General features: G+C 51.5%; 2 protein-coding genes across 3 annotated transcripts in view; one reads left to right on the forward strand and one right to left on the reverse strand.

The window, feature by feature from the left end:
• Positions 1–5396, forward strand: part of OTUD3 (OTU deubiquitinase 3) — a 30620-nt gene extending 25224 nt beyond the window's left edge. For both annotated transcript variants that reach the window (XM_044237310.1, XM_044237312.1), the window contains exon 8: positions 343–5396. In XM_044237310.1, coding sequence (XP_044093245.1) covers positions 343–519 — 177 coding nt within the window. In that variant the 3' untranslated portion in view covers positions 520–5396. The remainder of the gene's footprint in view (positions 1–342) is intronic.
• A 6002-nt stretch (positions 5397–11398) lies between these two features.
• On the reverse strand, positions 11399–14618 carry LOC122898593 (group IIE secretory phospholipase A2-like). The gene is made up of 4 exons (XM_044236301.1): positions 14578–14618; positions 13674–13812; positions 13398–13504; positions 11399–11541 (listed from the first exon to the last, which is right to left on the reverse strand). The coding sequence occupies exons 1-4, from the start codon at positions 14615–14617 to the stop codon at positions 11399–11401; spliced, it is 429 nt and encodes a 142-aa protein (XP_044092236.1). The 5' UTR covers position 14618.
• Between the last annotated feature and the right edge of the window lie 13306 nt (positions 14619–27924).

Consider the following 27924-nt stretch of genomic DNA (forward strand, 5'->3'; position numbering starts at 1 on the left):
CCTGGGGCATTAAATTATGTAGAGAAAGGGGTCCTCTGGCATGTTTGAGCATTATCTCGTGCAGAACTGGGGTTAATCTTTCTTAGGTCATTGTGTATTGGATTTTGAGAAGAATGGAATTTATTTCTTTTGCTAGCTCAGCAAAGAGATAGAAATTTAAATGTAAATTGGAGCTGTGATGGGAAAGGCATCACTTCTGGTCTATTAGGTGCGTTTTCTCTGTTCTTGCTGAGAAGCAGCCCATGACCTCTTGGCTCTGTCCCCTTGTGTCCCCATGTGTCCCCTTGGCCTGGTGGCACCTGAGTCTGCTGCGTGGGCAGCTCACACGGCCTTCTCTTTCAGGTCACCAACAGACAGAGGCGGGAGCAGCAGCGACTGGAGAAGAAGAAGCGACAGGAGGAGAGGCACCGTCACAAGGCCCTGGAGAGCAGGAGCGGCCACAGGGACAGTAGCCGAAGCGAAGCGGATGCGAACACGCAGGTCACCTTGGTGAAGACCTTTGCCGCTCTCAACATCTGACTCTCTGGCCTTCTGGGAGCCGCGAGGAGTGGAAGGAAAAGGAGCGCCGCGAAGCAGGCTCTCCAGGGCGGCCGACCTCTCTCAGAGTGGCGTGCAAGCCCCCAGACTCCCACACAGGCTCGTGCACGGGGTCAGTCTCCTTTCAGGCTGCCTCTGTTTGGCTCAGACTTTTGTTAGTGGCGTGTCCTGTCTGAGGAATGTTCAGTGAAGCCATTCCTGTTCTGCAATTAAAACATCGAGCCCTAGGGTTGGATAGTTAGTTCAGGCAAAAACCTTTTAGGTGTGGTTTTATTTGCCTTGAAAATCAGAGTTCAGTGACCCTGGGATTTTTCCTGAGCACTTGGGGTGAGTTTTGCCGTAATTGTTCACGAAGTAGTTTAGATTAATTGTTAGAAATTCAGAATGACAAGTTTCCTTTCATTTTCAAGCAGATATTCACATACAGGATAGTTTGTAAACAGTCTTCAACTCAGGAACATGTGTAGATTTAATTTTCTACTAGTCCAAGTTAATCAGAAATTAATTCAGGAAGTATTTTTCCCAAAGTGATAGGATATGAGGGTTGCGGCTGTAGTCAGGGTGGAAATTCAACAGCTCCGTTTCTCTCCTTCCTCACTCTGAGGCGGTTTCAGGTGGGATGCAGGTGCTGAGTTTGCTTGTGCGCACGCCTTCTCAGAAACGTGCCCGATGTTGATTAGGCCCGGACTTTGCTGGAAAAGTGGTAGTGGTACTTGTTTCTTGACACAGAGAAGGTGGCATGTTACTGCTTATGAGGTAATCCTGAGCTTCTGACCGTATGGAGAGCAGAACCCAGGGTTATAAAGGGAGAAATGAAGAGAGTCCAGTCTTGGTCTGCAGAGACTAAGGAGTTACTTGATTTTGTGCGGGCAGAGCTCTGGAAGAATAACTAAAGCCTTTCAGGTTCACCTTTTAAAGAATTAACTGTTTTCTTCCTCGCTGTTCTAGACTTAGATACCTTCGGAGAAGTAGTTTGACCGAATGCTCAGTTTTCTTAATGTTGTGAAAACAGAATCCCATAAAATGCTGCATTTCTTTCTTTCTGTTCCAGCCCTATCTGGGATTTTGATGTTGGAAAAATTCTTCCGCACTCTAGCACCTGTCGGGACTCAGGTTAGCCCAACAGGGCAGAGGCCATGGAATGACTGACTCCACAGTTCTGACGTGAATTTGGGAGGTGGAGAGGGGTCAGTCCTAAGACTGACAGGTGACTGTGAACTTTTAACCTAGAACATATGAACTGGACAGTTGCGGACAGTCTTGGCCTTTTGGGGACCCCGTATTTGGACAGATAAGTTCTGCTGAATCAGAAGGTAAATTAGTTACTTCTCCACCTCAGGTTTCAAAATTATAACCGTTCCAAGGACAAGGGAAAACAATAAAAACCTTTTGACTGAACGGATGTACCATTATCTGGGCTGGGCCTGGATTCACTGAATTGCTTTTTTCAGCAGATGATTTGCTTTCTTCAGTGTTAATGATGTGTTTTAATTTTTTGTTTGTTGACTTTTTGTAGTTGGAGCACCTGTAGTTTCTTGGAACTGCTCTTAGGCCATTGCAATTTGGGTTTCTTCCTGGTACAGGGCTTTGTAATAGTCAGCAGATTTGGAAAATGCCGAGCATGTTTTCTTTGCACATTGTGGAGTCCTGACTCGGAGGCTCTTGTGTTCAGTCCCTGCTCATGGGCTCTGGTGCCTTACTGTTTCCAAGGGAGTGAGATCCAGTGCTTACGGATCGATCGTTCTCTTGGCTTTTGACTCTGGACACTTTCCTGACTGTGGCTGATCTTTCCTGAACGAACACTCTTTCTTGTCCATCCGGTAGGCCTAGAGGGCAAGAGACCAGATCCTCTCAGGAAGGTCAAGATTGTGGTTTTGGAAACTCAGCAGGATTAGGAATCTGAAATAACCATAAGGGATACCCCTTGTTGGGAGCAATAGAATTGCTTTATTTACCTGGTTAGTGAAGGTGGCCTTGGGCCCTGTTGGGTTTTAGAAGTTTAACTAGAAGCTGCTAAAAAGTTATTAAATAATATTGGGCACACTTGTTAACAAATTACCAAATTCTGATAATAGACTTCAGCATTTCTGGGGTAAAATAACAATGGTTTTAAAAACTAATCTGGCTTCGGGAATTTTCTCTTACTACCATTTCATAGTTTCCCAGTTAAAATTGGTCTGCATTTAAAACGTTAGTTATTAGGAATGGGGTACACGTATTCGACTTTAGTGATCTCTCTCGCTAAGTGTGTGAGTTTAGACTTTACTGCCTCAGTCTCACTGAAGGATGAGGTAGATGGGATCCGTGTACTTAGTTGCCTTGTAGGCATTTGAAAATTACTTTATTGGCAGCCAGCGTGGAGGCCCAGTGTGTTTGGCTCTGGGCTGACTGTTGTTGGAACTCTCATCCCCAGCCCAGTGACTCATGTGCACCCCACGTTAGGAGGCGCGCATTGCTTAGCCTCTGGGCTGCATTTTGGCTGTTAGAAGTTAATGTTACCTGGGGTTGTCTCGGTAGTCTTTAGTGAGGTCAGGAGAAGGGGATGGGGCAGTGGTCTGTAGCTGCTTATTCGTCTTAGAAACTGTATATAAAGGTTTTATGGATTTTAAAATAAGATTTTTTTAAAGGTCAAAATAAATAAAATTTTAGTGGCAACAGCTTTGTACTAGAGAGGTGGATATATTAAAGCAGCCTAGAACCACACCTTCTAAATAACACAGTTGCCATCAGGAGGTATTAGAGAGAACACACATGTACATGTAATTTTCAGTAGTGTGCACATACGCTTTCTGGAGCAGAGCCTGGTTGAGGGATGGTGGCAGAAAGCAAGATCTTCGATATCAGCGGAGGTGGTTGTCTGTATTTTCTTTTATAAGCTCTGAAAACACTTCCAAACCTGTTTTGATCCCGAGGGCTTGTGAAGTGGGGTCTCCCTTGCGGGGCGGCTCTAGCAGGCGTCACGGGAGCCTTTGAGTTGGTCATCGGTAGCGCCCTGCCTCCTCTCCCTGGGGTTTACGATGTGAAATGACACGGTCCTGGGCGAGGGGGGCCGTGCGACGTCGGGGAGAGCCGCTCACTCGTGAAGTCGGTCGGCATCGAGGGACTTCAGCGCTGAACTGTCCTCGTGGTGCGTCCCTGTCGTCAATGTGCAGGTTCTCTCATTCTGAGAAACTTCAGACTCTGCCCGGGTTTTACTGGGTCTCCATAGAATGCTGTCAGTTGACCTCTGTGAAACGGTCAGCTCGAATGTGCAGTCGGTTCCCGGAAACTGGGATTTCTAGTCCACGCTATCGGTCTCCCTGAGTCAGTGGAGGCAAATGGAGCGCTTGGTCTCCGTGGGTCACATCTGGGGCCCTCGCTGACTCCCATTTTGGGCAGACACGTGGCTCTTCACCTTTTTACCTTTTTACCTCAAGGCTCTGTCTGTCTGTAGCAAACATCTAGATTCAGAGTCTGCTGCTGTTCTCCTGTTTGGTCATTTTCATTCGTCACTGTCCACCTCCACGTTCAGAACAGGCGTGGCTGAAACTCTGGGGCCTTCTGACAGTTGTTCGGAAGTGATTGAATAATAGCACTTTTTTACGACCTGTGTTTTCCTGACTCTAAAGCAGATTGTGTTTTTCTGCTGACACTGAAGCGAAGGTCTTCTAGATGACGTGTTTAGGGAAATCTGCCACATACTAGAGGGAAAATGAGTTACTGGAATGAGGCGGAGGTGGTGAGACACCCCCCCCCCCCCCGCCCGTCCCAGGGTCTGGCCCCTGGAGAATTGATGGGCCCACGGGTTGCCTCGCTCTGCTCAGGCCCCAGGTGATGCTCCTGGTGACCTCAGGCCCTTAGCCATGTCTTCTAAGCATACTGGTCTCTCTCTGCTAGTTAGGGGTGCTTTGTAGCTTGGTTAAAATGATTAGTGCTCTTGCAGAGCTAACGGAGAAGGGGCTGCGGTCGTGAAGAACGTTTCTGTAAAGCATGAACTTCTGCGCGGTGGCTCGGTTTCCAGCAGAGCAGCCCCGCGCTCCAGAACGGCTGCTACTCCCTGTGCCTGTCGTCAGGTGGGCGACCATCCCCGGACGAAGCACGTGAGGGCTGCCCCTACCCCTGCGCACGTCAGCAGCCAGCAGGCCCCCGTGGCCAGCGGTCCGGGACACTCACTGGAGCTCGGTCAGAAACCTCAGCCTGTGGTTTGAGCCTCTGGCACATCCCTTGACCAAAACTTGAAGAACACTATTGTGGGGCTGTCCCCCGTGTTCCCACCCTCGTTGTTCATTTCCCACGGCAGGAGGGCCCTCGGCCTCCCCAGCCACCCTTCCAGCAAGCTCCAGGACCACCGAGCTCAGTGAGAAGATGGAAGGGGCCGGGAGTTAGACTAGAGCCCTGTGTGTTCCTCTTGCTGGTGCAGAGGTGCCGGAGGGCGTGAACCCCCCGGGAAGGAGCGCGGTGTGTCTGGGGGGGAACACGGGCCTTCGCAGGCTCAGGAACCATCTCTTTTTTCTAATTGCACTATACTTGTCCTAGCTTCAGTCTGGAGATACTTAAGACCTCCATGGGGTCACGAGCCTTAGACTTAGCAAGTCTTGCCTTATCTCTGGAGCTCGACGGGGAGAAATGTGACCATTGTCTGATGTCCATAGTTCATTTCCTCTCAGTGGTTTCTTTTCACAGATTGTGTTCATCTGAACCATTTTATTTTTATTTACCAAAGTACTGTACTTGGCTATTTGCAGTGTTTTCAAAACCAAATGTTTCTTTTTTTTGTGTTTTTAATCTTCCATACTTGGTGCAATAGAAGCTGCAAAGATGTGCCACTTTATCTATGAAATGGAGTTTTGTATACCAATAAATTCTAGTTTAAAGACAAAGCTTCGCGTTGTTTTCACCAGCGGGACCACTGTTGGAGGGCAGGAGACTGGGAGAGCAGGGCAGCAAGTGGCCTTTTTAGAGGCCTTGGCATGGAAGAGGGAGGGCACGGTCATTTGGGTTCTCAGCAGGCTTGCGGTACAGGTGGGCGCCACCACCGCGCTCGATGGCAGAGCCGCCCTGAAGGACGGGGCGCTGAAGGTGGGTGGATACCTAGGAATATGTCTGAGGATGCGGAGTTGTCTAAATACGGAGCAGCTTCTGTTGGCTGCCACTCCAGAGCTCTAAGGGTCGCTTTGACCCATGCTGGGAGGAGGCCAAGCCCACCAGACGCGTGGGCAGCTGTGACTGGAGCACAGACGCCGGGAGAGGTCCTCAGGGGGCAGGGCAGGGAGAAGGGCAGCTGCAGAAAACCAGGAGGTAGGGAAGTCCCCAGCGGTCACAGGGGCCAACCCACACGAAGGCTCTGGCCAATCACGTGGTCAAGGCCGGTGCGATCTCACTGGGCCTTGCCACATCCTGGGAATTTTGGCCTCGAGACTCCCACTCTCTTTCTAATTTTGTACTCAAATTGGCTCCACGGTACCTTGATGCCAGAAGGTATCCAGTAGCACCCTGCGTGAAAGGAAATGTGGCTACTGGCACAGATGTTTCCCCATGGTCACTATCCTCCTTGAATGATTTTCGCCTCCGTCCATGACTGAGAGACCTCTGGGCGCACATTCCTGAGTCCGTGAGGCCAGGGGTCCAGATCCTGTCAACCCAACTGAGAATCTTTCTGAAAGAACCTACTAGAATCAAAGCGATGTCCCAATTCAGGTGCTCCCTCAGCTGGATACCGTTCCCTGGCCTCCATTCCAGCCAGCAGTGATTCACCGGAGACCGAGGTGCCACCTGCTAGCTCAGGCGGGGGTCCAGGGGCTTCCTGCCTGGGCCCAGGTGACCCATGAGGTCCTGTCTATGGGGCGGGCTGAGCCTGTGAGGTTAAAATGTTCTCGGGCCAAGTAGGGAATGATCAGAGTATAGGAAGCTTGCTGTTCACATTTTCCTCCAGGCTATACGGCAGTGCTCACTCAGGGTGAATGACAGCAGGATGCCAAAGACTGAAATACCACAAGGGGGACAGTGGCTGGTATGTGTCCCTTTTCAGTAACTTCATGGTTGCCTAGGAGAAAGCTGGTTTGGAAACCCAGGTGTAACGTTTGTTATTTACCAGTTGTCCCGCGAGACTTTACACGTGCCCCAATGCTCGGGAGGTGGAGATGTGCCTTGAGATACAATAAAAATTGGTCATAGGATGCTCTGTGCCAGTGTGGGTTTTGGCTGGGCCGCTGGACGACGTGGGCACTTGGATTACAGTGACTCAGCGATTGAGAACTTGTTTGTTCGTAAGGGGCCGGGACCAATCTTGCCGCTTCATAGGTACCGGCTTGGCAGAAGGAAAACTTCCCTTCCTAGAGAAACTTGTCTGAACCTCCCTATGGCAGAGTGACTTCGGTACCTCAAGGTTCTCCCCCTTTTATTCAATTTTTTCACCCATCCAAGCATCCAAGAGTCCATGCTGCTTTTACTGGACCTGTATTGTCCAGTTCTTATTTCTGGGCATAGAATCAGGCATGGACTCTTGTCCTCCCAAGTTTCCAGGAGTGAAAGGGGACATACACACGATGTGAAAGGTGATCCTATACTAGTTCCCCCGTGAACTCCGAGGGAAATCAAGGAGGCTTGGCGGAGGAAGCGACATTGGGCCTGGGCCGAAAGGGGAGAGAGGGAGACCCTATGGGGGTTATCGCATGTTCTGAGGACAGAGTTTATTAAAGATATACAGTTTGTTTGGGGAAAGACTGGGCACTTTTTGTTGTTGCTGTTAAGATTTTATTTATTTATTAGAGAAGGAGCAGGAGAAGGAGCAGAGGCAGAGGGAGAAGCAGAGCCCCTGCTGAGCGGGGAGCCCAATGTGGGACTCTGTCCTGCCACTCCACGATCACGACCTGAGCCAAAAGCAAACACATAACTGACTGAGCCACCGAGGCACCCAGACTGGGCATGTCTTCAAACATGTGTCCTGTGGCTTTTGCTACCGAATGACCAAGGCCGTGCTTGCCGCGCGACTCCCCAAGATGAGGTGGACTTCGCCCATCCTAACTGTTCAGTGGTGTTGGGAGTTGGCCTCTGGGTGCATTTTGATTTTGAGGCTCTGCACAGGTCGCAGCCCTCCAGGAACAGAGCTGCGCACGCTCTCTCTGGCCAGGTGTTTCCTCTGTTGGACCTCCGCTTGGGGCACTGACAGTGAATGATTTTCAAATGTCTCAGCTTAAGATCAGTGAGCACTCAGAGTAGTGAGCTCCGGGGCTCCTTGGATAAATGAGCATAGGATTTATCCTGTGCCTGCTGCCACACCCCTAAAATAATTCCGATTATCATGTGTCCATGGATTCAACCAAACAGATACTTATCTAGCATGAACTGTGATGGGTGCGGTAGGGGAGACAAAAATGCCTAGAGCAGCTCGGCCGGGATGGAGCTTCTGGAAGGCTCCACGTACTCTGAATACATTGTCTCACTTAAATCTTTGAACCACTCTGTGAGCCTGGTGATTCCATCCCCATTTTACACACGAGGAAGACGTAACAGGCCCACGATCGCAGACGGGCAGCAGGATTTGAATCTAGAGCAGTCTACCTCCACTGCACCGCATAGGAACCCCAGACAGGGACCCTGATGATGGGGCGTAAGTGGACCAGGAAAGGTGCCAACACGTTGCCTGGCATTTCAGAGGAGGGTGAAATCTCCAGCTGGAAAAGCATCATGGATAAGGTGGCATCTGAGATATGCTTCAAGTGTGCAGATTTTCACATGTGAACAGGGAAGCTTCCAGGCTGAAGACAGCTCTGTACAGAGGTGTGAAGGCTGAAAGGCGGTGGGTGGAGGCAGGTTCTGGGACTGTTCATGATGATGGTGCGCTATAAAGAACTGTACATACGGCTGGGTCACCGAGGCTGGAAAAGCAGATGATGCCACGCCTGAACACCACGGGTTGATGGACAGTGGGAGCTACTGATGGTTCGGGGGCAGAGGAGGGAGCGACATGATGGAAATCAAACTGGGGGAAGAGGAAGTCCGCCTCGGATGGTGACCGGCTGGAAGAAGAGGGTCCTGCTGGTCTAGTCTTGCTCTAGGAAAACACTAGTGTAGAATAAGGAGCCTGTCTGCATGTTGGCCACATCTGATATGTCTCTATCTCTGGCATTCAGCGAAGGACCAGCTGTGTCACCGGTGTACACACGTACACACTTCCCGGAGGTTCAAATCTCCAGCAGTGACACCACGAAGGAGTCCCAAAGAAGCAGATGGAGGTCTGGTGAAATCCTAATCGGAAACTCCCATCTGCTTTGATTTCTCATCACTTACTCAGCAAGTTACTTGATCAAGCATTTCGTGAATAGCTTATGTTAGGGGTTAAGTGGAACAAAGCAAATCAATCCAGATTGTGTCATCAAAATTGGAGAGGCCATCTATGAACATTGAGGTAACAGGGTCCCACCCCCAGCCCTGAGGTAGCCCCCAGGCCTCATGCGGTCCTTCGTTCATTCAGTGAGTTACTAAACACAAAACACTTAGAACAGTGCTTTAATAAACAGAAAGCGTTTAGAAGTGCCAAGACTTGTTAAAGTGTCAACTATCATTATGGCTGTCATTCATTCACAGGACACGAACGCTTATTATGTGCTAGGCATTGTCTGCACTTTCACAAATGCTAAGTCATTCAAACCTTGCCACAACCCACCCGCCTTGTTCCAGTGGGCCCCGCGTCCAGGTGTTTTGGGTTTCAATGGCCACACAAGTCACTCGGGGGAAGGGGGTGTCTTGTTAACCTACAGGTTTTGCCTCCGTGGGCCTGGGGTCAGGTCTGAGAGCCTGCATTTCTGACAAGCTCCCGGAAGATGCAGTTGCTGGTGTCCACGGGCTGCACAGAGCCACAGGCCTGGAACAGAGGCACCGTGGCTAACTGGCTGAGCAGAGAGGTCTTGACCTGGGAACTGTGTGACCTCAAGTTCAGGGATTTTTGGTCATTGCTGCAAGTATGCACCTGGCGGCGAATGTGCGTACCACAGACATGTACACGGAGTCCAGACCCATTGATTGATTCCACGAACCGTTACGGGTCACTGGGAAAATGGACCGCACGGGTCTAGCTCGGAAATTCCAGTTTTCACTTGGCCGGATGGCCGCACACCTGTCGGGTGAGCCGGGGGCCGTCCTGTTGCTGCCTCACACCCATCGCGCCCAGAGCGTGACCTCTCTCCATCTCCCCACGCCAGCTCCCTCTGCCCATGTGCCTCGCTTATGCAGTGACATCTAGCGTTCTAAGATGTCTGTAAGGGCTTTGTGGTTTTTCTCAGCATATTATTGATGATGCCGAGGGACCCATTTCACCCGCCCAGAAGCTACTTTGTCCCCTGATGAAGGGAAATCTGTTAAGAGCTGAATTTAGGTTTCCTCCTTGTAGCTTAAACCTAGTGGGCACCAGAGGGCGCCTTAGGACCACTCTTCCCGACATACGCGCTCGCTCGCCTCCCCAATCCCTGTGTTGCTCTTAAGACCTGATGGTCCTGTGACTCCTTGCAGGGGACCACATCATTCAAAGTGGCAAAGTGCGCTCACCACCTCCCCTCCCCCTTTTGTTTTTGCTAACATAGAACATCTTCACCTTTCAAAGTTTATGACGATCATTTCTCTGATGTTTTCTCACTCTTTCCCCCGCTCAAAGTCCAGAAAGTTGCACACGCGCCATGAAAACGACAAATGGCGTGAACATTTATTGTGTGTCTGCTGTGAGCTCTGTCCCTTCTGTGTAATACCTTGTCCCATGCTTGTCTCTTTGGATGGGCTCATCCCAGTCCTGGCAGGCTTTATCACCCTACTGTAGAGAGTAGAGAGAATTCTGTCCGTAGTGAGTAGACTTTGCTGACGTACCTTGCTTCCAGGGTTGGCTGCATCCCACCTGGGGGGAACCCTTCAGTGCCTTAAAATCTTCGTGGCTCCAGAGTTAGATGCCGGAGGCTGACATCTCCCCCCCCCCCCATTAGAAGCCTGACCTGGCCAGGGCACGGTCTCAGCGGATCTTCTCTGGCCACTCTGGGCTCTCCAAGATGACAACCAGAGGGTTACGTTGACATGGCCATATGTGCCCATGCAGGGTGTCATTGGATGATACCAACGCGTGAAGAAACAGAGGCATGCTGGCTGGGAGTGAGGACACCCCTGCAGGTAGAACGTCCCCTCTCTGTCCCTTGGCCACCTTTCGGTCAAAGGAAGGATTTGGATGATTCTGGAGCTTTTTTTTTTTTTTTTCACACTTAGCCGTTCTGCTAATCGGAGGGATTTGAGGCCTGCTGACATGGTGGGGACAATATTTTTAGGTTGGTATTTTTCATGCTTCTCACATGACACCATATGGCCAGATCTATTCCTTCTGGAGATCGCCATTACTGTCTTGCATAAGGTTGTAGAATGTTAGAAAAAGAGAATCACAAAAACTTACTATAAGGGGAAATGGAAAGGGCAGAATGTTAGAATTACCCGCAGAGGTCACCATGTCCCACTGGTTCCTGCCGCATCCCCAGGGCTTATTTAGCACATTGCTGGCACAGGGTAGAGACTCGGAAGAAAAAAAAAAGTGAATGAAAGAAACTACAGACTAATGAAATCCTATAATGATAGAATCTCGGAATCAGAGAATATTAGAATCATAGGACATTATTCACTTACTTAGGAGAGGGAACGGGGATCTCAGGGCTGGGTTATAGAATCTTCTGGGTGCTAGAGGGTCCCTTGGCTCTTCCTAGGAGGACCAGCAATGGTCCAGGCCACAGTCTGGGAGCTCTCGGGGGTGGGGAGGGGGTGTGTGAGAAAGGACTTTCTGGAGGGAGAGCCTTTGGTGTCAGTGCTGCCCAGGCCGGGGCCGCTGGAGGTGAGACCCAGTGCAGAGGTGGGCCTGGCCCTAGCAGGGCGGTGTGGGGCCGCTGCACAGTGTGTTGGGATAGCGCACGAAGTTGCGGTTGTAGGTGCCCAGGTTCTGGCGGAAGCAGAGGGCAGCAGTCCGGTCACACTCACAGGTCTGACGCTGGCAGACGGTTCGGCCGGCTGATGGGACAAGATGAGTCAGGGACCCTACCTAGGGCTTGAGCCTCCCACTCTCTGAGGTCTGCGCTCTCTGTCCCATTCTGCTGGGAGCCCACAGCCGCGGGGGTGTTTTGGGTGGGGGTGGGGGTGGGGCAGGGCCCAGGGGGCGTCTGGGGGACTCCCAGGACACTGGGAAGCTGGGGGACATCTGTCCTAGCTGTTCTGCCTTCCTCTCCCACGCCCATGCAGCACCCACCCCCGCCCCGGCCCTCTGGTCGGCCGTCTGGGTCTCTAATGCACCTGCTCCAGCCCCAGGACAGATTTCTAGACAACCCCTTCCCTGTGGGAGCCATGGATGGTGCTGGAGGGCAGCCAGCGAGCTGAAAGGGGAGCAAGACATGACAGCAACTCAGTCCCGGGTGACCTGTGTGTCCCGGAGCAGCCTGGGCCCAGACTGGAGCCTGTTGGGACTGAAGCTCGGGGCTTGCTCGGTCCCTGGGGCTGTCTCCATTCGAGGGGACAGAGCCCGTTTTTCTGGCACTTGTCTTCAGACTCCTTCTCTAAGTGTGTGCTCACACCTGGCCTGGGGTACAGCCGGCTTCGGTTCTCTAAACAGCGGGGTCCCACGGCCTCCCCTTCTCTCCAAGGCCTCTGTTGGCCCTCGGCAGCTCTGGCTCCTCCCTGTTCCCATGAATACATCTCACAGAAATGACCAGGGCCCCTCCTTTTCCCCTCAAAGGTCAGCCTCCACTTCCCACCAGGGTTCTGCCCACATCTGCTATTCCAGCAAAATTCAGGGGTTTATCGGCTGCCTGGGTTCTTTTGGGTGGTTCTTGCTAGGAGCTAGATTAAGCTGGGAAAGGGAGTGTGACTGGCTCCATTTTATAGATGAGGAAACAGAGGCTTTGGAGAGGTCACATCTCTTGCCCAAAGTCACCCAGTGGGGGAGAAAGTGAAGCCCTGATCCTCTGACCCTGTCCTCCTGACACCTCTCCGCAATCATGCCCTCAGTGCCATTCCAGACAGGTGACTCGTTCCTACCTTGCATAACCCTGCTGTGACGGAGAGCTCACTACCTGTCAAAGCTGCCTTGCTGTGTAAATGGCTGTGGGAGCAAGAGACTGAGCTAAATCTGCCTCCAGTGGTTTTGGTCCTGGCTCTGCCCACCTGCTCCCAGGACAGGCCTTAGAGATCAGAGCTGTCTTTGACTCCCCTGGGTTCTTCAGCCACCCCCTCACTCAGCCCCCGCCCTCCCTCCAGGCGGCTCTGGCTTTGCAGCGGGGAGGCTTGATGCTTGGATCTGGGCTCCCTCCACACTGCCACCTGGTCTGGGAGGCTTCCATGGGGCTGGGGACCAGAGGAAAACTAATCCTCAAGTGGGCATTGGATCTGGTAAAGCTGAGCAAATAGCCTGAGAGCCCCACCAGGGGGAGTCAGCCTTCGACAATGGGGTCTGCTGGCCCAAATCGTAGCTCTAGCTCAGTCAGGGACTGTGCCCTCGAGGCTCTATCCTGGTGACATTGCTCTGAACCTGGAGAGGGGGTGTGGGTATAACTCCTCTGGGCCTGGCTCAGCTCTGCCTCCTTTGTGCCTCCTTCCCAGGCTGGAGCTGGGGGGTCTCTGGTGGGGAGAAGGCCTGGAGCCAGGGCAGGAGCCCACGGGTCCTGCGATCTTTAGAATGGATACCAGTCTGGTGGGGGGAGCTCAGTCTTTCTCTACAATGCCCTGATGATGGAAGACCCACCCTGCCCATCCCTCTAGCCCAGGGTCCGGCCCTGACGAGGAAGCAGGGGCCGCCATGGGGGGGGGGCTCCTGTCTGAAGCTGCCCTCCCCCATCCAACCTGGGGTCTGGGGCGTTCCAGAGCTGTTCGCTTACCGCAGAAGATGTTGTTCTTGCTGGCAGAGAAGAGATACCTTTCCAGCTTGGGTTCACAGCCCATCTTCTCCAGGCGCCCGTAGCAGCAGTCATGGGCATGGCAGCACCTGGAAGTGTCACGGTCAGTCTGGAGGGGCCCGGGAGCCAAGCTGGGGTGGACCAGGGGCTGCCGGGGGGCCCAGGGCTCCAAGGAGAGGTCAGCCTCCTCTCGCAGGGTGTCCCAGCTCCTCCCCGCCCCCGGGAGCCCCCCCACCCCCGGCAGGGCCATCTGCTCACCAGTCCGTCTGGTCCACAGGCCAGTGGGAGCCCCCAACGCCGCAGTAGCAGCCGTAGTCATTGTACTGCAGCGCCGGCTTCCCCGTCATCCTCTCGATCATCACCCCAAACTGGACCAGGTTCCCGCTGGCCAGGGCCACTGCGGGGACGGAGGGTAGAGGCAGGCAGACCCATCAGGGCCCTGCCCTCTGCAGCCCGCTTCCCTCACATCCCCTTAAATCTGAGTCAGACACCTCCAGTTCGTCCAGCCCACCTCACCACGCACCTTGCTCCCAACAACAAAGACGCCAACCAGTAATGATATTCCCACGCCGTCCATCCCACCCCGATCCCTAGTGCTCACCCCACTGGGACAACGTACCCAGGGCTCCTCCCGCCCCCCTCCCTCATCTCCAGACTACCACCCACTCATCCTCCTGCTTGCCCCCCCACTGCACCCCAAATGTCTCCCAGCGGGTCCTGGTCATTTCCCCAGGCATCAGCTCCATGCCCCCAGAGCGCTCTTCCCCACCAAGTCCCATCAGATGCCACTGGATCGGCTTCATGACCTCCTGGACTTCCCCGAATGCCTCCAGATCCTGCTGATACAGCAGTGGGGGTTTGTCCATCCAGGCAGGCTGGAGCCCCAAAGGGAAGCTCATGGGGAAGACGTGGAGAGCGGGGGGCAGGAACCCCGTCTGTGTTACCGAGTGTCCCCACCAGCCCCTTTCCTGTGCCCTCCCAGGCCACCCGGGCTGCATTCCCTCCCCCCACCATCCTTCTTCCCTGGCCTGTGCTGCCTCAGGCACAACTGGCCTAGAGCTGACCCCCTACAACTTCCCTAGAACCTGGTTCCAGGATCTCCGGGGAGTTCTCGGCTCCCAGCTGGGGAGGAGGAAGAGAGAAGATCACATAGGTCACTTACCCAGGAGGCAGAGGAAGGTCAGAAGAGGGGGAGGCTTCATCCCGAGGGGAGGGGAGGTGAGCAGGGGGCAGAGGAGCTGGGCTGCGGGAGAAGGAAGTGAGTGGGGTGCTTCTGATCTCAGGGCACCTCCCCAGTTAGTTAAATACTGGGTCCTGTCCACTCCCCATCATTAACCCCCAAATGCGCAGTGATGCAACTATACTTCCAGGTCTTTGGTCAATTCCCCAGGGGAGGGGCCAGTCGGGGGCCTATGCATTTGGTTCCCAAGGGGTTTTAGGGAGCAGTCTGTGGCTCTCTCTTTTCCCTGCCTCTCCCTTCACCTACCCCTTTCCAAAAACCATGGTGATAGCTCTCACTGGCTGGGCTGTGAGCGAGGGGCTGTACCAAAGGCTTCTCATTTGTGGCATCTTTTTCTCACCCCCATTTTACTGATGCAGCAACTGAGGCCCAGAGAAGCTAAGAAACTGACGTCCACATGGCCAAGTCTGTCCTGTTTCCATGCCGTTAGCTACTGCAGCAAGCCTTCTGCTCCGTGTCCCCTGCTCCATGTTACCCAGTAGGAGAGTGTTGAGTGTAGCTTGACCAGGAGGCAGGACCCTTGGGGACCTGGAGGGCCACTTGTCCAAGATCGAATAGGCCAGAGGCTGGGAGCTCAGCCAGCTGAGCTTAGGGATTTTTCTTCATTGTTCTTTCCTGGGCAGGCTCCTGCTTGTTTGACAAGCAGTGAAAATGCTCCCAGATGTGACTTCTGTCTCCCTAGATCCCCAGGCAGTGGTGTAGTGTGTAGCCATAGAAATAGACTCTGTCTGAGTCAGCTGGAAAACCCACATTCCAGCATGGACTGGAAACTTCCATCCTTTTGATGTTATCTTAGGGAATGTGTTGGGGAGACAGTACCCCCTGGCCCAGCTTGTCTCCCAGCATGAGCTGCCATCCCCATGGTGAGGTCAGAACACAGAGGCCAGGCTTCAGAGCTTGGCTAGAGGTCGGGAGGGGCCCGAGGGATGGGAAGGAGGGTCCAGCTCTGTTGTGCTAGGAGATTGCGAAGTCCCAGCAGTCACGTGCGCACCGTGGCCTCGTGGGCTGGTTGCTGCCCACACTCCTGAGTCCACGGAGGCAGAAGGGGAAGCAAGATACCCCCTTTCCTGGCCTGGGATTCCTCATGCCCTGCCCTCCCTGTTCCTGGTCTGGAGTGGGGAGAACTTGACCAGCGATTTCCATCAGCACAGCACCTGGGAGCTGCATGATCTGCAGCCTCATGGTCCTGCTTCTGCCACTTAGGCAGGTCCTTTGCCTTGCTCGTCTCCTTCGTTTTCCTGTCTGTATTATGGGGACGGAAGGCATCCCAGCTTGTCTCCTTCCTGGCAGGATGGGAAGCTCAAATGCCACCAGGCAGCTCGCCCCCTCTGAGTACTTGCTATGGCCAGGATGGTGCCAAAAACCCTTCTTAGGCAAGATCTCAAGGAGGCTTCAAGGAGTCCCATGCTGCTGCTGCTCTGATCATCCCCACTTTATGGAGAGGTAAACTGAGTCCACGGTGAGCCAGAATATGGGCCCGGACAGTTTAAAGAGCCTACCTCGTGCTTCCAGTAAGGCTGGTGCCTAGCATGGTAGTTTTAAGGGCTCCCAAAATGCATGAATTTCTTTACAATCAGAATGATTATAACACAGCCTAGATTATATTTGCCTTCCTACCAATGCGGTCATACATATGCTTTTCACTTTTTTTTTTTCTTTTCTATTTTAATGGAGGAAAGTGCCCTTGGAGGAAAATCGCCACGTGAGACTGACCCCAGGCAGAAGGCCAGCCGCTCAGGAGCTGGTTTGGTGCAGAGGCTGGGTCCTACGCCTGCAGACGGGACGGACTTCCCGACAAGATCTGTGACACTGTGGTTGGGGGGTGAAGGTCAGGGGTCCAGGACTGGGGCGGGTGCCACCTGTGGAGGGGAAGAGACATCTGGGTGACGGGATCTTAGCCAACGATTTGGGATTAAAAGTTTTTAATGCAAGGTAAGGCCGGGTGAGCACTGGCTGAGCTGGGGTTCAGGCTTGCCTCGCACCCCTCCCATTTCCTGCTCCTGATCCTCTGGGAACTCGCACCCCCCACCCCCACCCCATGAGACTAGGGGGTGGGGAAGGGCCAGGGAGGTGTGTGCACCTGGCCAGGATCACCCAGCAGCTGTGAGTCATGGGCTCCAAAGAGGGGGCTCCCCATGGCTCACCACTGCCTTTTGATTTTAACGAGGGCCCCTCCTGGCAGCCCCTGGCTCCTGGCCTGGGTCATCAGAGCCCAAACAGTGAGTCACTGAGGAGCTAAGTCTAAACAACTGAAAAGGAGCTTTGATTCCTGGGAGGTTTGGCCCCTAGCCCTTCCTGCAGCAGCGTAAGGGTGTTTCCCAGGAAGGGCTGAGTTTCTGAGGCAGTTCCTTGGGTGAGCCATTTTGACTCCTGGCCTGGCCACGATGGGGCCCCTGTCAGCTCTTCCCATGTGTGCCTGGAGCAGAAAATCAAGGACTGGGGTAGGGGTGGGTCGCAGAGCCAGGTGGAGAAATCTAGGTGGGCTTGCAGGCAGAGGTGTCTGCTGCTGAGGTTCTGGGGAGGACTCGGATGTGGAGGAGAGTTTCAGGATTCAGGACATGTGGTTGGTTTTATAGTTTTCACACAGTGACACCATGTGGTGGAAAGGGCCAGGGTCTCTGCACCCACAGGATTAGGACTGGAGTGTTTGCTCAGCCCCGTAGGGGCTGTGTGACCTTGGCCAGGCCTGTCACCTCTCTGAGCTTAGCTTCGTCATCCATAATAGGGGGGTCATTGGCCCTACCTTGCAGAGTTTGGGACTGGAAATGAGTTTGGAAAGGAAATGAAGGGTGTAGAGTTCTCTGTGGGATGCCGCGCCCACAGGAGGCACCCACAAATGTTGGGTTCCTCCTTCCTTTCCTCCTTACCTGGCCACAGGGGAGACGGTCGCTGTCCCAGGAGCTCCGAGCACCTACTCCTGCTGGGGTGGAGCACAGGTGGCTAGGCCAGGGATAGGATAGGATGATGGTCCCCGACTGATAGAATTTTAACTTCCTCAATGGAGGGTGGTCGGGGGGAGGCGCGTAGAAGGAACAGAGCCCAGTCTCGAAGCAACGTCTTCTTCCTTGTGGTGTAAGTGACTTCCTTGTAGCTTAGAAGCTGTCACCACTACCACCATCACTGTCATCATCTCACTGTCTCCTAAGCTCCAGACGCGCTGCAGGCACCAGACTGAAGGCTTGATCTCATCACTTCTGTGGCTTCCCTCGGAGTCCAGGGACCCCTGCAGACGTCTCCCAGTGAAGTGGGGGGAACCGGATTCCTGAAAGGATTTGTTGCCTCTTTAGTCAGTCACCTCCACGGGGGAATTCCTATGGGCAAGTCACCAAGGAGCAGACACCAAAGAGCCACACGCTGTGATTCTGGCCCTCGTGGAGCTCACAGTCCAGCAGGGAGACAGACATTAGTAATTACACACTGAAGGGAAACTTACAAATAGGCATAAGTGGTTTGACAGGATGTTCCATGGGCCTATGGGAGCATTTATGGGGGTGTCTGATCCAGGCAGGGGGCCAGTGAGGGCTCCTCTGAGGAAAAAATTGTTTAGCAGGAGTCTCAAGAATTTAATCGGGTGAAGAGGAAGACAGAGAGAGTTTAGATAGGGAGATAGCCTGTGCAAAGGTCCTGTGGTCTGAGGGACATGCATCCAGGAAGGGCTGAGAGGCGGCAGAGGTTGCTGTGCTACTTGCTGGTGGGCGGGCCTCAAAGGGCATGATTCACTGGGAAGCTGACCCCAGGAACTTGACCTCCTGTTCACCCCATGGTATGCCTTTTGCTTGAGCCTGAGGGGCAGGTGGTCTAGAGCTTGAAGAATGCTGGAGAGGACCCTGGATTCCCCCATGAAGATGAGGACCCTCTCAGAAGGAGACCTGTGGTCTTTTCATCCCAATGGGGAGACACCATGGGCACCCGAAGTCCAGGGAGACTAGTCCCCTCTGCTGGGAACAGGTTTTGTACAGTTGTCATCACACAGCTGGGTTCTCCCATTTGTAATGGAGAGGAAAGAACAAGACTCCTCGGCGTGGGCCTGCTGTCATCTTTTATAAGGTCGCCAACGTCCTTGTAAAATGGTACAGCTGTGCCTTGTTAGTCTTTGTCCAGGGAACAATGCAACGCCAATGAAGGGTTTTATACCAGGAGGCGTCCTGCTCATAGCCGTGTTTGGACAGGATGGTGCTGGCCGCAGAGGGATCCAACAGGAGGGACCCCAGCCGGGAAGAGAAGCGCAGTTCGCAGGTATGGCCAGCTCCAGGATGGTGTGGGCTGCAGGTATCGGTTGACATAGGGGCTGTGCTGGGACAGACCAGGGGGGTAGTGGCATCTGAGAGATGGTGGGAGTGTAGGGGGCTACCACCTTGTTCACTGGGGCTTCATGGATGTGGGGGTCATGGGGGAGGGACAGGAAACCACAGACCCTTGTCCTGTGAAAGTGCTCCTGCACGAGGCTGATCCAAGGAGGTAGAGGGAGTGGGGAGGCCCAGGGGTGTAGGGATGCCCCCAGAGGTGCAGGCAGGTGGCTGGTGCGGCACAAGCATCCATGCGTTTTGCTGGGATGCCTGTGTCTCGGAGTGCCTGGATGCTGGGGACACGTAGACCCCCACCCACTGTGGGGGACCCTTTTGCTCCTGAGTGCAGTAGTGTCCCGATTGAGAGGACATTCTGGGCTCTAGGGTCGGGCTGCCTGACTTTACCATTGGCTAACCAGATACTCTTGGGCAAACAACCTCACTTCCCATGATCTCAGTCTCCCCACCTGTACAATGGGGATAATGATGGCACCCGTTCCTGATATGGTTGGGAGTTAATCCAACAGGACCTGCGGAGTGTCTAGAAGAGGAACCTGTTAGGAGCCGTCATACTAGTTAACACAGATTAACTAGCGGGCCTCCCTTGTAAAACCCCTTCCTGTTTGGAGCCCCCTCCCCATCCTTTCTTTCCCAGAAGACTCCAGAACCTGTTCTGGGTAGTGGTGGTGGGGCTCACCCCTTAGACTTTAATATTTAGGGGGTCTGGGTCAAGAGTACATGTGAGGATCCCCATGTCATATGTCTAAATATTGAAAAGTTATAATCAAGCTGCCAAGGTGGGAAATAAAATATGTTCTATCCTTCTATCTGAATATGCTTTCCTAACAATAGGTTAAAGAATATATGGAAAGTCACAGTTCTTACATGAATCAAGTCAGACACGTCCAAGTCACTCAAGTTTAATTATTATTGTGTGTGTCTAGGTGTTTTGTTGATGGGCTTATCATGTTTGAATCACTTATAGAATATAGACAAACATATTTCATAAATGGTTGTACCTTTTTCTTGCTCTCATTTCAGCAAAATCTCCAATTACATTATAATCAAATACATTATAATCAAATTTTTATGTAGTTTTTGCTCCTCTGATCATAATGATTGAAACGATTTTTAAAATGTAATTGTATTCAAAGCGAATATGATTCAAATAAAATTTTAATACAATATTAAATATAGTTATTTATTTATATAATTTATTTATACAATATTAAATACAAATATTAAGTTCCAATTTAATACAATATCAAATACAAATTTCAATACAATATTCAAAACAAAAAAATTCTTTGTTTCATAAAAAACAAAGTAAATCTAAAGAAAAAGTAAATTTAAGGAGAAAAATTGAAAATATTCTGTTGCTTGCAAAAAGGTCTTCTAAAATACTCTGAACTCTCTATTACATTTAGTAGGCAAAATATAAATTATAGGCAATGAATATAAAAAATTTTAAATGATTTGAATAGAGCTGGCTCTTTGGAAGCATTTTTGTTGAATCACATCTTGCCAAATATATATTTTTTAAAGATTTTATTTGAAAGGAAGAGAATGAGAGAGAGCACAAGAGATGGGAGGGTCAGAGGGAGAAGCACTCCCCACCAAGCAGGGAGCCCGATGTGGAACTCGATCCCAGGACTCCAGGATCATGACCTGAGCCAAAGGCAGTCACTGAACCACTGAGCCACCCAGGTGTCCCTTGCCAAATTTTTTTTAAAAAATGAGACTATTGGCCATCCAGGCATTCGGCGTCACGCAGCTACCTATAACAGACACTGCTCCCACCACACAGTGTTTGCATCAACCTGCCTGATATACATTCCCCAGTGACAGGCATTGTTTGATAAAGCCCAGGGTTTTATCAAACTTGGGGCCCACAAGTGCCTTGACACCGTGAACTGGAAATGACCATGCACAAGAAAATGGGTGTTTGGAACAGGTGGGAAGTGATATTTGCTAGGCAAGACCTGGTGTGTCTTCCAGAGGAAGGCTCTGATGAGGTCATCCGTCCCGGAGCACCCACTGCCCACCCATGGCCCCCAACAACCACGTGACCACGAGGTAGTGACCACGAGGTAGCAGCCACGGCTCACAGCCTTCTGAGATTTCCATGCAGACGCCTTTCGTTGCCAGGACACGGGGCAGGAGATGCCAGAAGTGGTTCACCAGGCCGAACAGTGTTAATTATGAGAACAGAGAAGAGAATTGCAAACGAGGAGCCAAGAGGCCAGGAACTGTGCTGACCTAGAGCTGGGTGCTGGCAGTGGCACTCAAGGGCCTTCCAACAAATTTGGTGTGTGTGTGCATGTGTGTGTGTGTGTGTGTGTGTATCTGTGTGTATGCATATGTGTGCATGTGTGTGTCTGTGCGTGCTTGTGTGTGCACCTGTGTGAAGTGTGGGTCCTCTGGAGCACAGGAGCCACGGTGGGCCTGGTGTAGTGCACCTCCTGTGTGTTCTAGGGACTTTACATTTAACCTTCACCTCAACGCTGTGAAGTGGGCATTGTTGTTGCTGTTTTACAGATGGCGAGACTTAGGCTCAGAGCCCTGCCAAGGAAGGAACCAGCCAAGGCCACAGACTGCCCAATTCCCGGGATGGCTCCCAAGCCGGTCTCCTGCTGTTGCTCCATGCTGCCTCTCAGTGGTGAGTTTAGGAACAGGCCTGCCGTCCTTGCTCGCTCAGGTGCCCTCGGTAGGGGGTCCTGGAAGCTGGTGTCTAGTTCCGTGGAAGCACTGAAGCTGACTTCGGTGGCTTCCTCTGACCATTTGCACTTTGGTTTTCCACCAGCCTGATGCTTTGCCCTCCCTCGGGCTACCCAGGTACCCAGAACCCAATCCTTAAGGTTTCTTTGGCTCCTGACCTGGATTCCTTGAAACTGAGAACTTCCTCCTCTGATTGAGATCCAGCGTCTGACATCCCCAGTGACCCATGGTAAGGGTCAGAACGTAAGAGGCCCGAGACAGAGGCACGAAGAAAGAATTCCAAACAAGGAGGTGAGAGCTCAGGCTTCGGGCTCTGCCACTAACCCCTGAACCAGATCCAAGTCGACTCAGTAACCTGGTGGGGCAGGGAAAATCCAGGAGGACCCCTGCTGGGGCTGGGCAATTCTGGAGGTATTTTCTCTAAGCCCCAGAGTCTGACTGCCAAGGACACGAATCTTGCTGTCGGAAGTCGCTGGAAGAGGTGTGTGTGATATCCGGGAAGTCCGCGCACGGAGGATCTCGGAGGCTGGGGTGCCTCCCCGGCAGCCAGAACCCAAAGCAAACAACTGGATTTCCTTACAGAGAAATGCTGGCCTTAGGAAGATAGCCCGGCAAGGTCAAATGCAAGGACAAAGAGCACATCTCAGAAACAAAGCTTAGAGGCTCCTAGGGAGGCTCCCAGCAGAAATAAAGGAGCTACCAGAAGTCAGAGAAACTGCCAGGGCAGCAGCGAACGGACGCCCCAGGGTCGCCTGGAGATTCCCAAGTAGGTGCAAATTAATGGTTACCGAGTCCCCGCGACGAGAGAAAAGAATCCAACACCTTCCACTTGGCCACCATGTAGGGCCCTCACACGTGTCCACCGCCGAGAGGAACAGGCCCCACCGCGGACCCCAGCGCACAGACGAGCAAATGCGCGGGCCACCCCTGCAGCAGGCTGGTGGAGAGCGCCAAGGAGCCGTGGAGGACCGAGGGAACGATTCCCTCTGCCTGCACGGAGAAGAGCTGTCACCTGAGCTGGGCCTTGAAGGGCGAACTGGGTCCAGCGGATGGAAGCCCCGAGGAGGGAAACGCAGCGCGAGCCGTGGGTACAGATCCCCAGGGGCTCAGAAGTCCTGTGGACGTCTTTGCTTTTCCCTGCCCGGAACCCTTCCTCCCCTTGGATACCATCATCCCAATTTCCGCCTCAAATTCTAGGTGGTCCTGGTGGAGCTGCCAATCACAGTGAGGCCCCACCCTCAAGGGGAGGTACATGGCCCAAAGCGACCAATCAGACAGGAACTCCACTTCCTCCGCGGAACCAGGCCCTAGCTTGGGGCAGATGGACAGAGCCATTCCGTCCTTAATGTATTAAAAAAAAAAAAGTGTGGGGTAGGGGAAGTAGAGGCAGAGAGAGAGGGAAAGAATCTCAGACTCGTGCTGAGCTGACCTGGGGCTCCATCCCACAACGCTGGGATCATGACCCGAGCGAGCGCTGGGATCATGACCGAGTCGGATGTTCAGCTGACTGAGCCACCCAGGTGCCCCTGTCCTTAGTGTCCTAAAGACACTAACGTGGTCTCGCTGGCGATTCCTCACCTTCTGTCTTTCCCAAGCCCTGCTGGATCAGCTTTCCCTCCTATTTCACGAGACACCCAACTTCCTTTAACCCAATTCTTTTTTTGGCTTTGGTTGGGCAGAAGCTTCTACGGTTGGCAAAGATATTTCAGTAATACCAGGAAGAAGGTTGTAGGCCTCAGGCCCGGAGGGGAGAGGTGGAACTAGGCAGAGGTGGGACCGGGATACCGACAGTCACTAAATAGCCTCCTGCTCACCGAGTCCTTGGAGGACTGGGTGGTTGCTGACATAGAACAATTTAAAGCGGATGAAGAATGGGGAGGCCTCATGATGGGATGGTTGCTTTGACAAAATAAGGGTAATTAAAGAGGGAGATATTTATCATACCTGGCCTCGCCTTACACAATCCATGTCAGGTTTCTTTTTGTTTATTTTTTTTTGTTCTTCCCAAAGAGAATGTGGGTTCCTTGAAGACAAACACTTTGTGGTGAGCATAGCTCCATCTCCAGCCCTAGAACAATGCCGGGCACCCAGTAGGCATGTCAGCATTCCACGGGCAAATGCAGGTGGGAATAAACATCTAGCTCAAGTTGAGGATTTCCAGAGCAAGGAGCAAAGAGTTATCCCAGGAAGAATCCAAGGGATTTGCTAATTCATGTTATCCAAAATCTGGGGAGAAATCGTGAGCATAGATGTTGGGGCTCCTCTATCAAGAATGAGATGTTGGGTCAGGCTGGACATACGACTATGGGTGCCCTGGCCATGGTTCTGCAATTCGGGGTGAGGATTTGGGCAACCCTCTGAGTCTAATATTGCCTGGGTTGGCAAGTTCAAATACTGGTATATGCTACACAGCATGGAAAGCCAGATTCATTGTTTTGATGCGCGAGGAGGAGACAGGAATTTCTGATTGTTCTCTATCCCATGCTCCCTGGCTTTTCTCTCACTCATCACCCCAATGAACCTCCTAGGGTCCAGATTTCTCTTCCGTCACTCTCACTTTGAGAACCTGATTGGGGTGGGGGGGTGTCATAATTTTAAGAAAGCTTATCCTGGGCTTTTCTTTCTTGACCAGAGATGTTGATGGAAGGGCTGAAGCTGAAATTATTTCAGAGGCGTTGAGGGATGGCCAGGGATGCACAGCCAGGAGGCAGCAGGTAGTCACCAGGACAAATGAGTGGGGTCACCATGACAGGTAGTCAGTGGGTGAGGTGATGAGATCTCAGAGCATGGGTGGGGCCGGTGACCCTCTGAGTTTCGTTTGATTTGTGTGGTTGACACATCTGAATGAGCTGAATGAAATCCCTAGAGTCCTGGAGCCTGTCAGAAGAAAGACTGGCATTGAGTTTCTATCAGACACAGCTGTCATTCATTTGTAGAACTTCGTTTTAGTATCTTTGTGAGTTTGATGCACTGTTTTTTTGACTTTATATCTTTGTCTTAGCTTACCTTCTTACTTTGTTGGAATGCATTCTCAGATAATTTTCTGGGAAAAACAAGCAAACATCTGAATCTTTCTGTGTCCCCAAATATCGTGGCTCCCTAATACTTTTTCTGGATGTAGAAGTCCAGCCCAGTGGTTGGCAGACTAGGGCCCATGGACCTTGTGCCCAGTTCTTGTTCTTTTGTAGACAAACTGTATATTTCCCCCTCTTTCATGGAAGCCTTTAGGATCCCTGCTTTGTCTTTATTGTTCTAAAAGCTTACCATGATGGGGTTGGCATAAGTGTTTTTTCCCACCTGAGTGTTTAACACTCAGTGGGATCGTTCAGTCTGAGGACTGTTATTCTTCAGTTTTGTGGAATACTCATCTTTCTTTGAGAATTCCTGTTGCTCTGTTTTCTCTTTTTGGATTTCCTTAAAGTTGACTGTTGGACTTCCTGGACTGATCCTCTGAGTCTGTTATCTTTTCTGTAATATTTTCTTTTTTTACAGTCTTTTTGTTCTACTTTCTGAGAAATATCTTGACTTTATCTTCCAACACTTTCTTGATTTAAAGAATTCCAGCTATCATATATAGAGAAAAGTCCTCTGATTTTTTGCTTGGAGTTTGTGGTGGTGGTACAGTAGGGCATGGGGAGAATGGCTTCCCAGGCACTAGGCTTTCTGTGTGTGTGTGTGTGTGTGTGTGTGTGTGTGTCTTGTAGTGAGCAGTTCATGTCAATACCTTCTGTCCATCTTGTTGGTAGTAATAATTTTTTTTTCCTTGAAAAACCATCACTCTGCTCCATAGTATGGGATCCTGCAGGGTTTTGTCATGGGGCCCTGTACTTGCCACAAGGGTCGGCTTGTGACTCATGATGTCCAAACACTAGTTTCGTTTCTCCTAACCATGGGGAAATTTCCAGGTGTAAGCACCCAAATGGTACCACTCAGAACGTTTCATTAGATTTTGATTACAAGTCTTCTTTTTCTCTGGGGCCTTGGCTATAAGGACCATACAAGTCTTTCTTACCTACCTGGAAGCAGCTGCCTATAGAAGGGAGCTAATGGGCTATTGGAGGCAGAGAGGGATTCCCAGAGACAAAGACCCTTGGATCCACCATTGTTTGACTCCCACTCTGAACCTTCAAATCATGTGACCCAGTAAATTCTCTTTGTGACTTAGGCTCGCTTGACTTGGGTCTGCCATTTGAAACTGATAAAGGATACAGATTCATCTGGGAAATCTAGTCTACTCATAATCAGGAGACCCCTGGGTGGTTTATGGAGGTAAACAGACTGATTGACCACCAGGAAGTACAGCCATAGTGTACCAACCTGGGGCAAGGTGAGCCAAATTGATCTGTTTTAGATATTCTTTATACTTGAGTGTCGTGGAAGAAATCATCCTGATGACTCCCCCTTCTATCCGATCATTTTTATTGTCCTCATCATGTTTTCCCCCTGCCCATGTGGGAGATACCAACAGCCAAGCTCAAGCCCATCCCTGTCTCATTTTTCCTCACCAAGGACTAAAACAGCTTCGAGTCTTTTCCTACCCAGAGTCACCTTGTTATACTTTGATGTTAGGCAGAGAACATTTTCAGATCTAGATCTGAAATAATTTGTTAATCATACCCTTTGCCTAGGTAATGGAGGAAAGGTGATCTGAGAACAGATGAAAGCAGACAAGGGACTTCAAACATTAGCTAAAGGCTAGCAGTGAAAAATACAAGGAGAAATCAATCAGCAAATCAGACAACGTGGCATATGATCTATAAGATGGAAATGTCAGACTTCCGGTGTGTGGGAGCGGATCTGTTCTGGGTGGTCTAACCCAGAGAACCAGGCTCTATATCACATCTGGAAGGAGTTGAAGAATTACCTAATTCATATGTAAAATGGACCAAGGGGCATAGTGAAAACAGTCACAACCATTCATGAGACAAATGTTTACTGAGCATCTCTTAAGTGCAAGCTTTCCCCGGGTGCAAAAAGGAATCAAATAGGTAGCCTGTCTTCCAAGTTTGTTGTCCCACAGAGGAGACAAGCAGGTGCAGAAATAACTTTAACTCTCAGTAGAAGCTGATAAACAGCTTATGACAGGTTTAGGAGAGGTGGAGATGTCATTCATTTTTTTTTTTTTAAGATTTGTATTTACTTATTTATTTGACACAGAGAGAGATAAAGAGAGCACAAGCGGGGGAGGGGTAGAGGGAGAGGGAGAAGCAGACACCTGGCTGAGTGACATGGGGTTTGATCCCAGGACCTTGGGATCACGACCTGAGCTGAAGGCAGATGCTTAACCCACTGAGCCACCAGGGCGCCCCTACAAATGTAATTCTGTAGTATTTGTGTTAAAATGTTAAAAAAGATAAGATGGTCTTCTGGAATGGGTTAACAAAAGAAAGTTTAAGGCCCGCTGCAACAGCCACCTAACATAGGAAGGGGAAAACATATTACTTAATGACTGCAAATCCCAAATTGGATGTTGGCTAGGAATTTAAGAAATGTGTAAGGAGGAGAGCCGTGGGGAGGAACACGCGAGGGACATCTGTGACAAGCTGCTGCTCGCCTATAGCTGAAGCTTTGGGGGACAGTCTTAGCAGACATGGGCGGGTTCCTGGGAGGGACTTAGCGGGAACATGGGCCATGCAGGCCTTGGGGTATAGACTACTTCACCTTGACTTTGAATCAGAAGAGGCCAGCCCTAGCACAGCGCAAGGGATAGCAGGGGTCTTTAGCAGATGTCCCAGGGCTGTGGGAGCCTCGGGGAACCTGGGCAGCTGAGCCATGGTTCCTTTAAGAGGGGGCTGGATGGGGAGAGAGGCTTCCCCAGGCAAGTCCTGCAGAGGCTGGGGGCAGAAGGACTACTGGCTGCCTTTCCTATCTCTTCGGCCAGGCCCGCAGGCCAGGACTTTAGCTTTGGCAAAATTCGAGTGTTTTTATATAGCAGTGCTTCTCATATTGTTAACTTGCATATGAATCACCTGGGGATCATGTTCAAATGTGGATTCTGATTCACTTAGTCTGGGTTGGACCACGCTTCGGGCATCCAGGTAGGTCCCACCCAGACCTTGGAATCAGGATCTGCATTGTAACAAGATTGCCTGTGATTTGGGGGCATGTTAAATTTGGAGAAGTCCACTCTAGGACACGAGGCTTTTAGCTTTTAGCATTAAAGCCCTGTCTGGTTGGTGTAGATGGACTGCCCAAATTCCTTTCCACTTGCGTTGTTTCAGAGCCAAGGGACAGAATGGTATAGAGGACTGCTCTCAACCAAGGG

The sequence above is a fragment of the Neovison vison genome, chromosome 2, assembly GCF_020171115.1.
Source record: "Neovison vison isolate M4711 chromosome 2, ASM_NN_V1, whole genome shotgun sequence".
Taxonomy (NCBI): domain Eukaryota; kingdom Metazoa; phylum Chordata; class Mammalia; order Carnivora; family Mustelidae; genus Neogale; species Neogale vison.

What these genes read in the sequence shown, in the direction of transcription:
- LOC122898593 (XM_044236301.1), bottom strand. Translation starts at nt 14,617, where the DNA reads ATGAAGCCTCCCCCTCTTCTGACCTTCCTCTGCCTCCTGG. An exon ending in GACCTTCCTCTGCCTCCTGG is followed by an intron (nt 13,813 to 14,577) that starts GTAAGTGACCTA and finishes CCGTCCCCGCAG; the next exon opens with TGGCCCTGGCCAGCGGGAAC. An exon ending in CCTGTGGACCAGACGGACTG is followed by an intron (nt 13,505 to 13,673) that starts GTGAGCAGATGG and finishes TGACACTTCCAG; the next exon opens with GTGCTGCCATGCCCATGACT.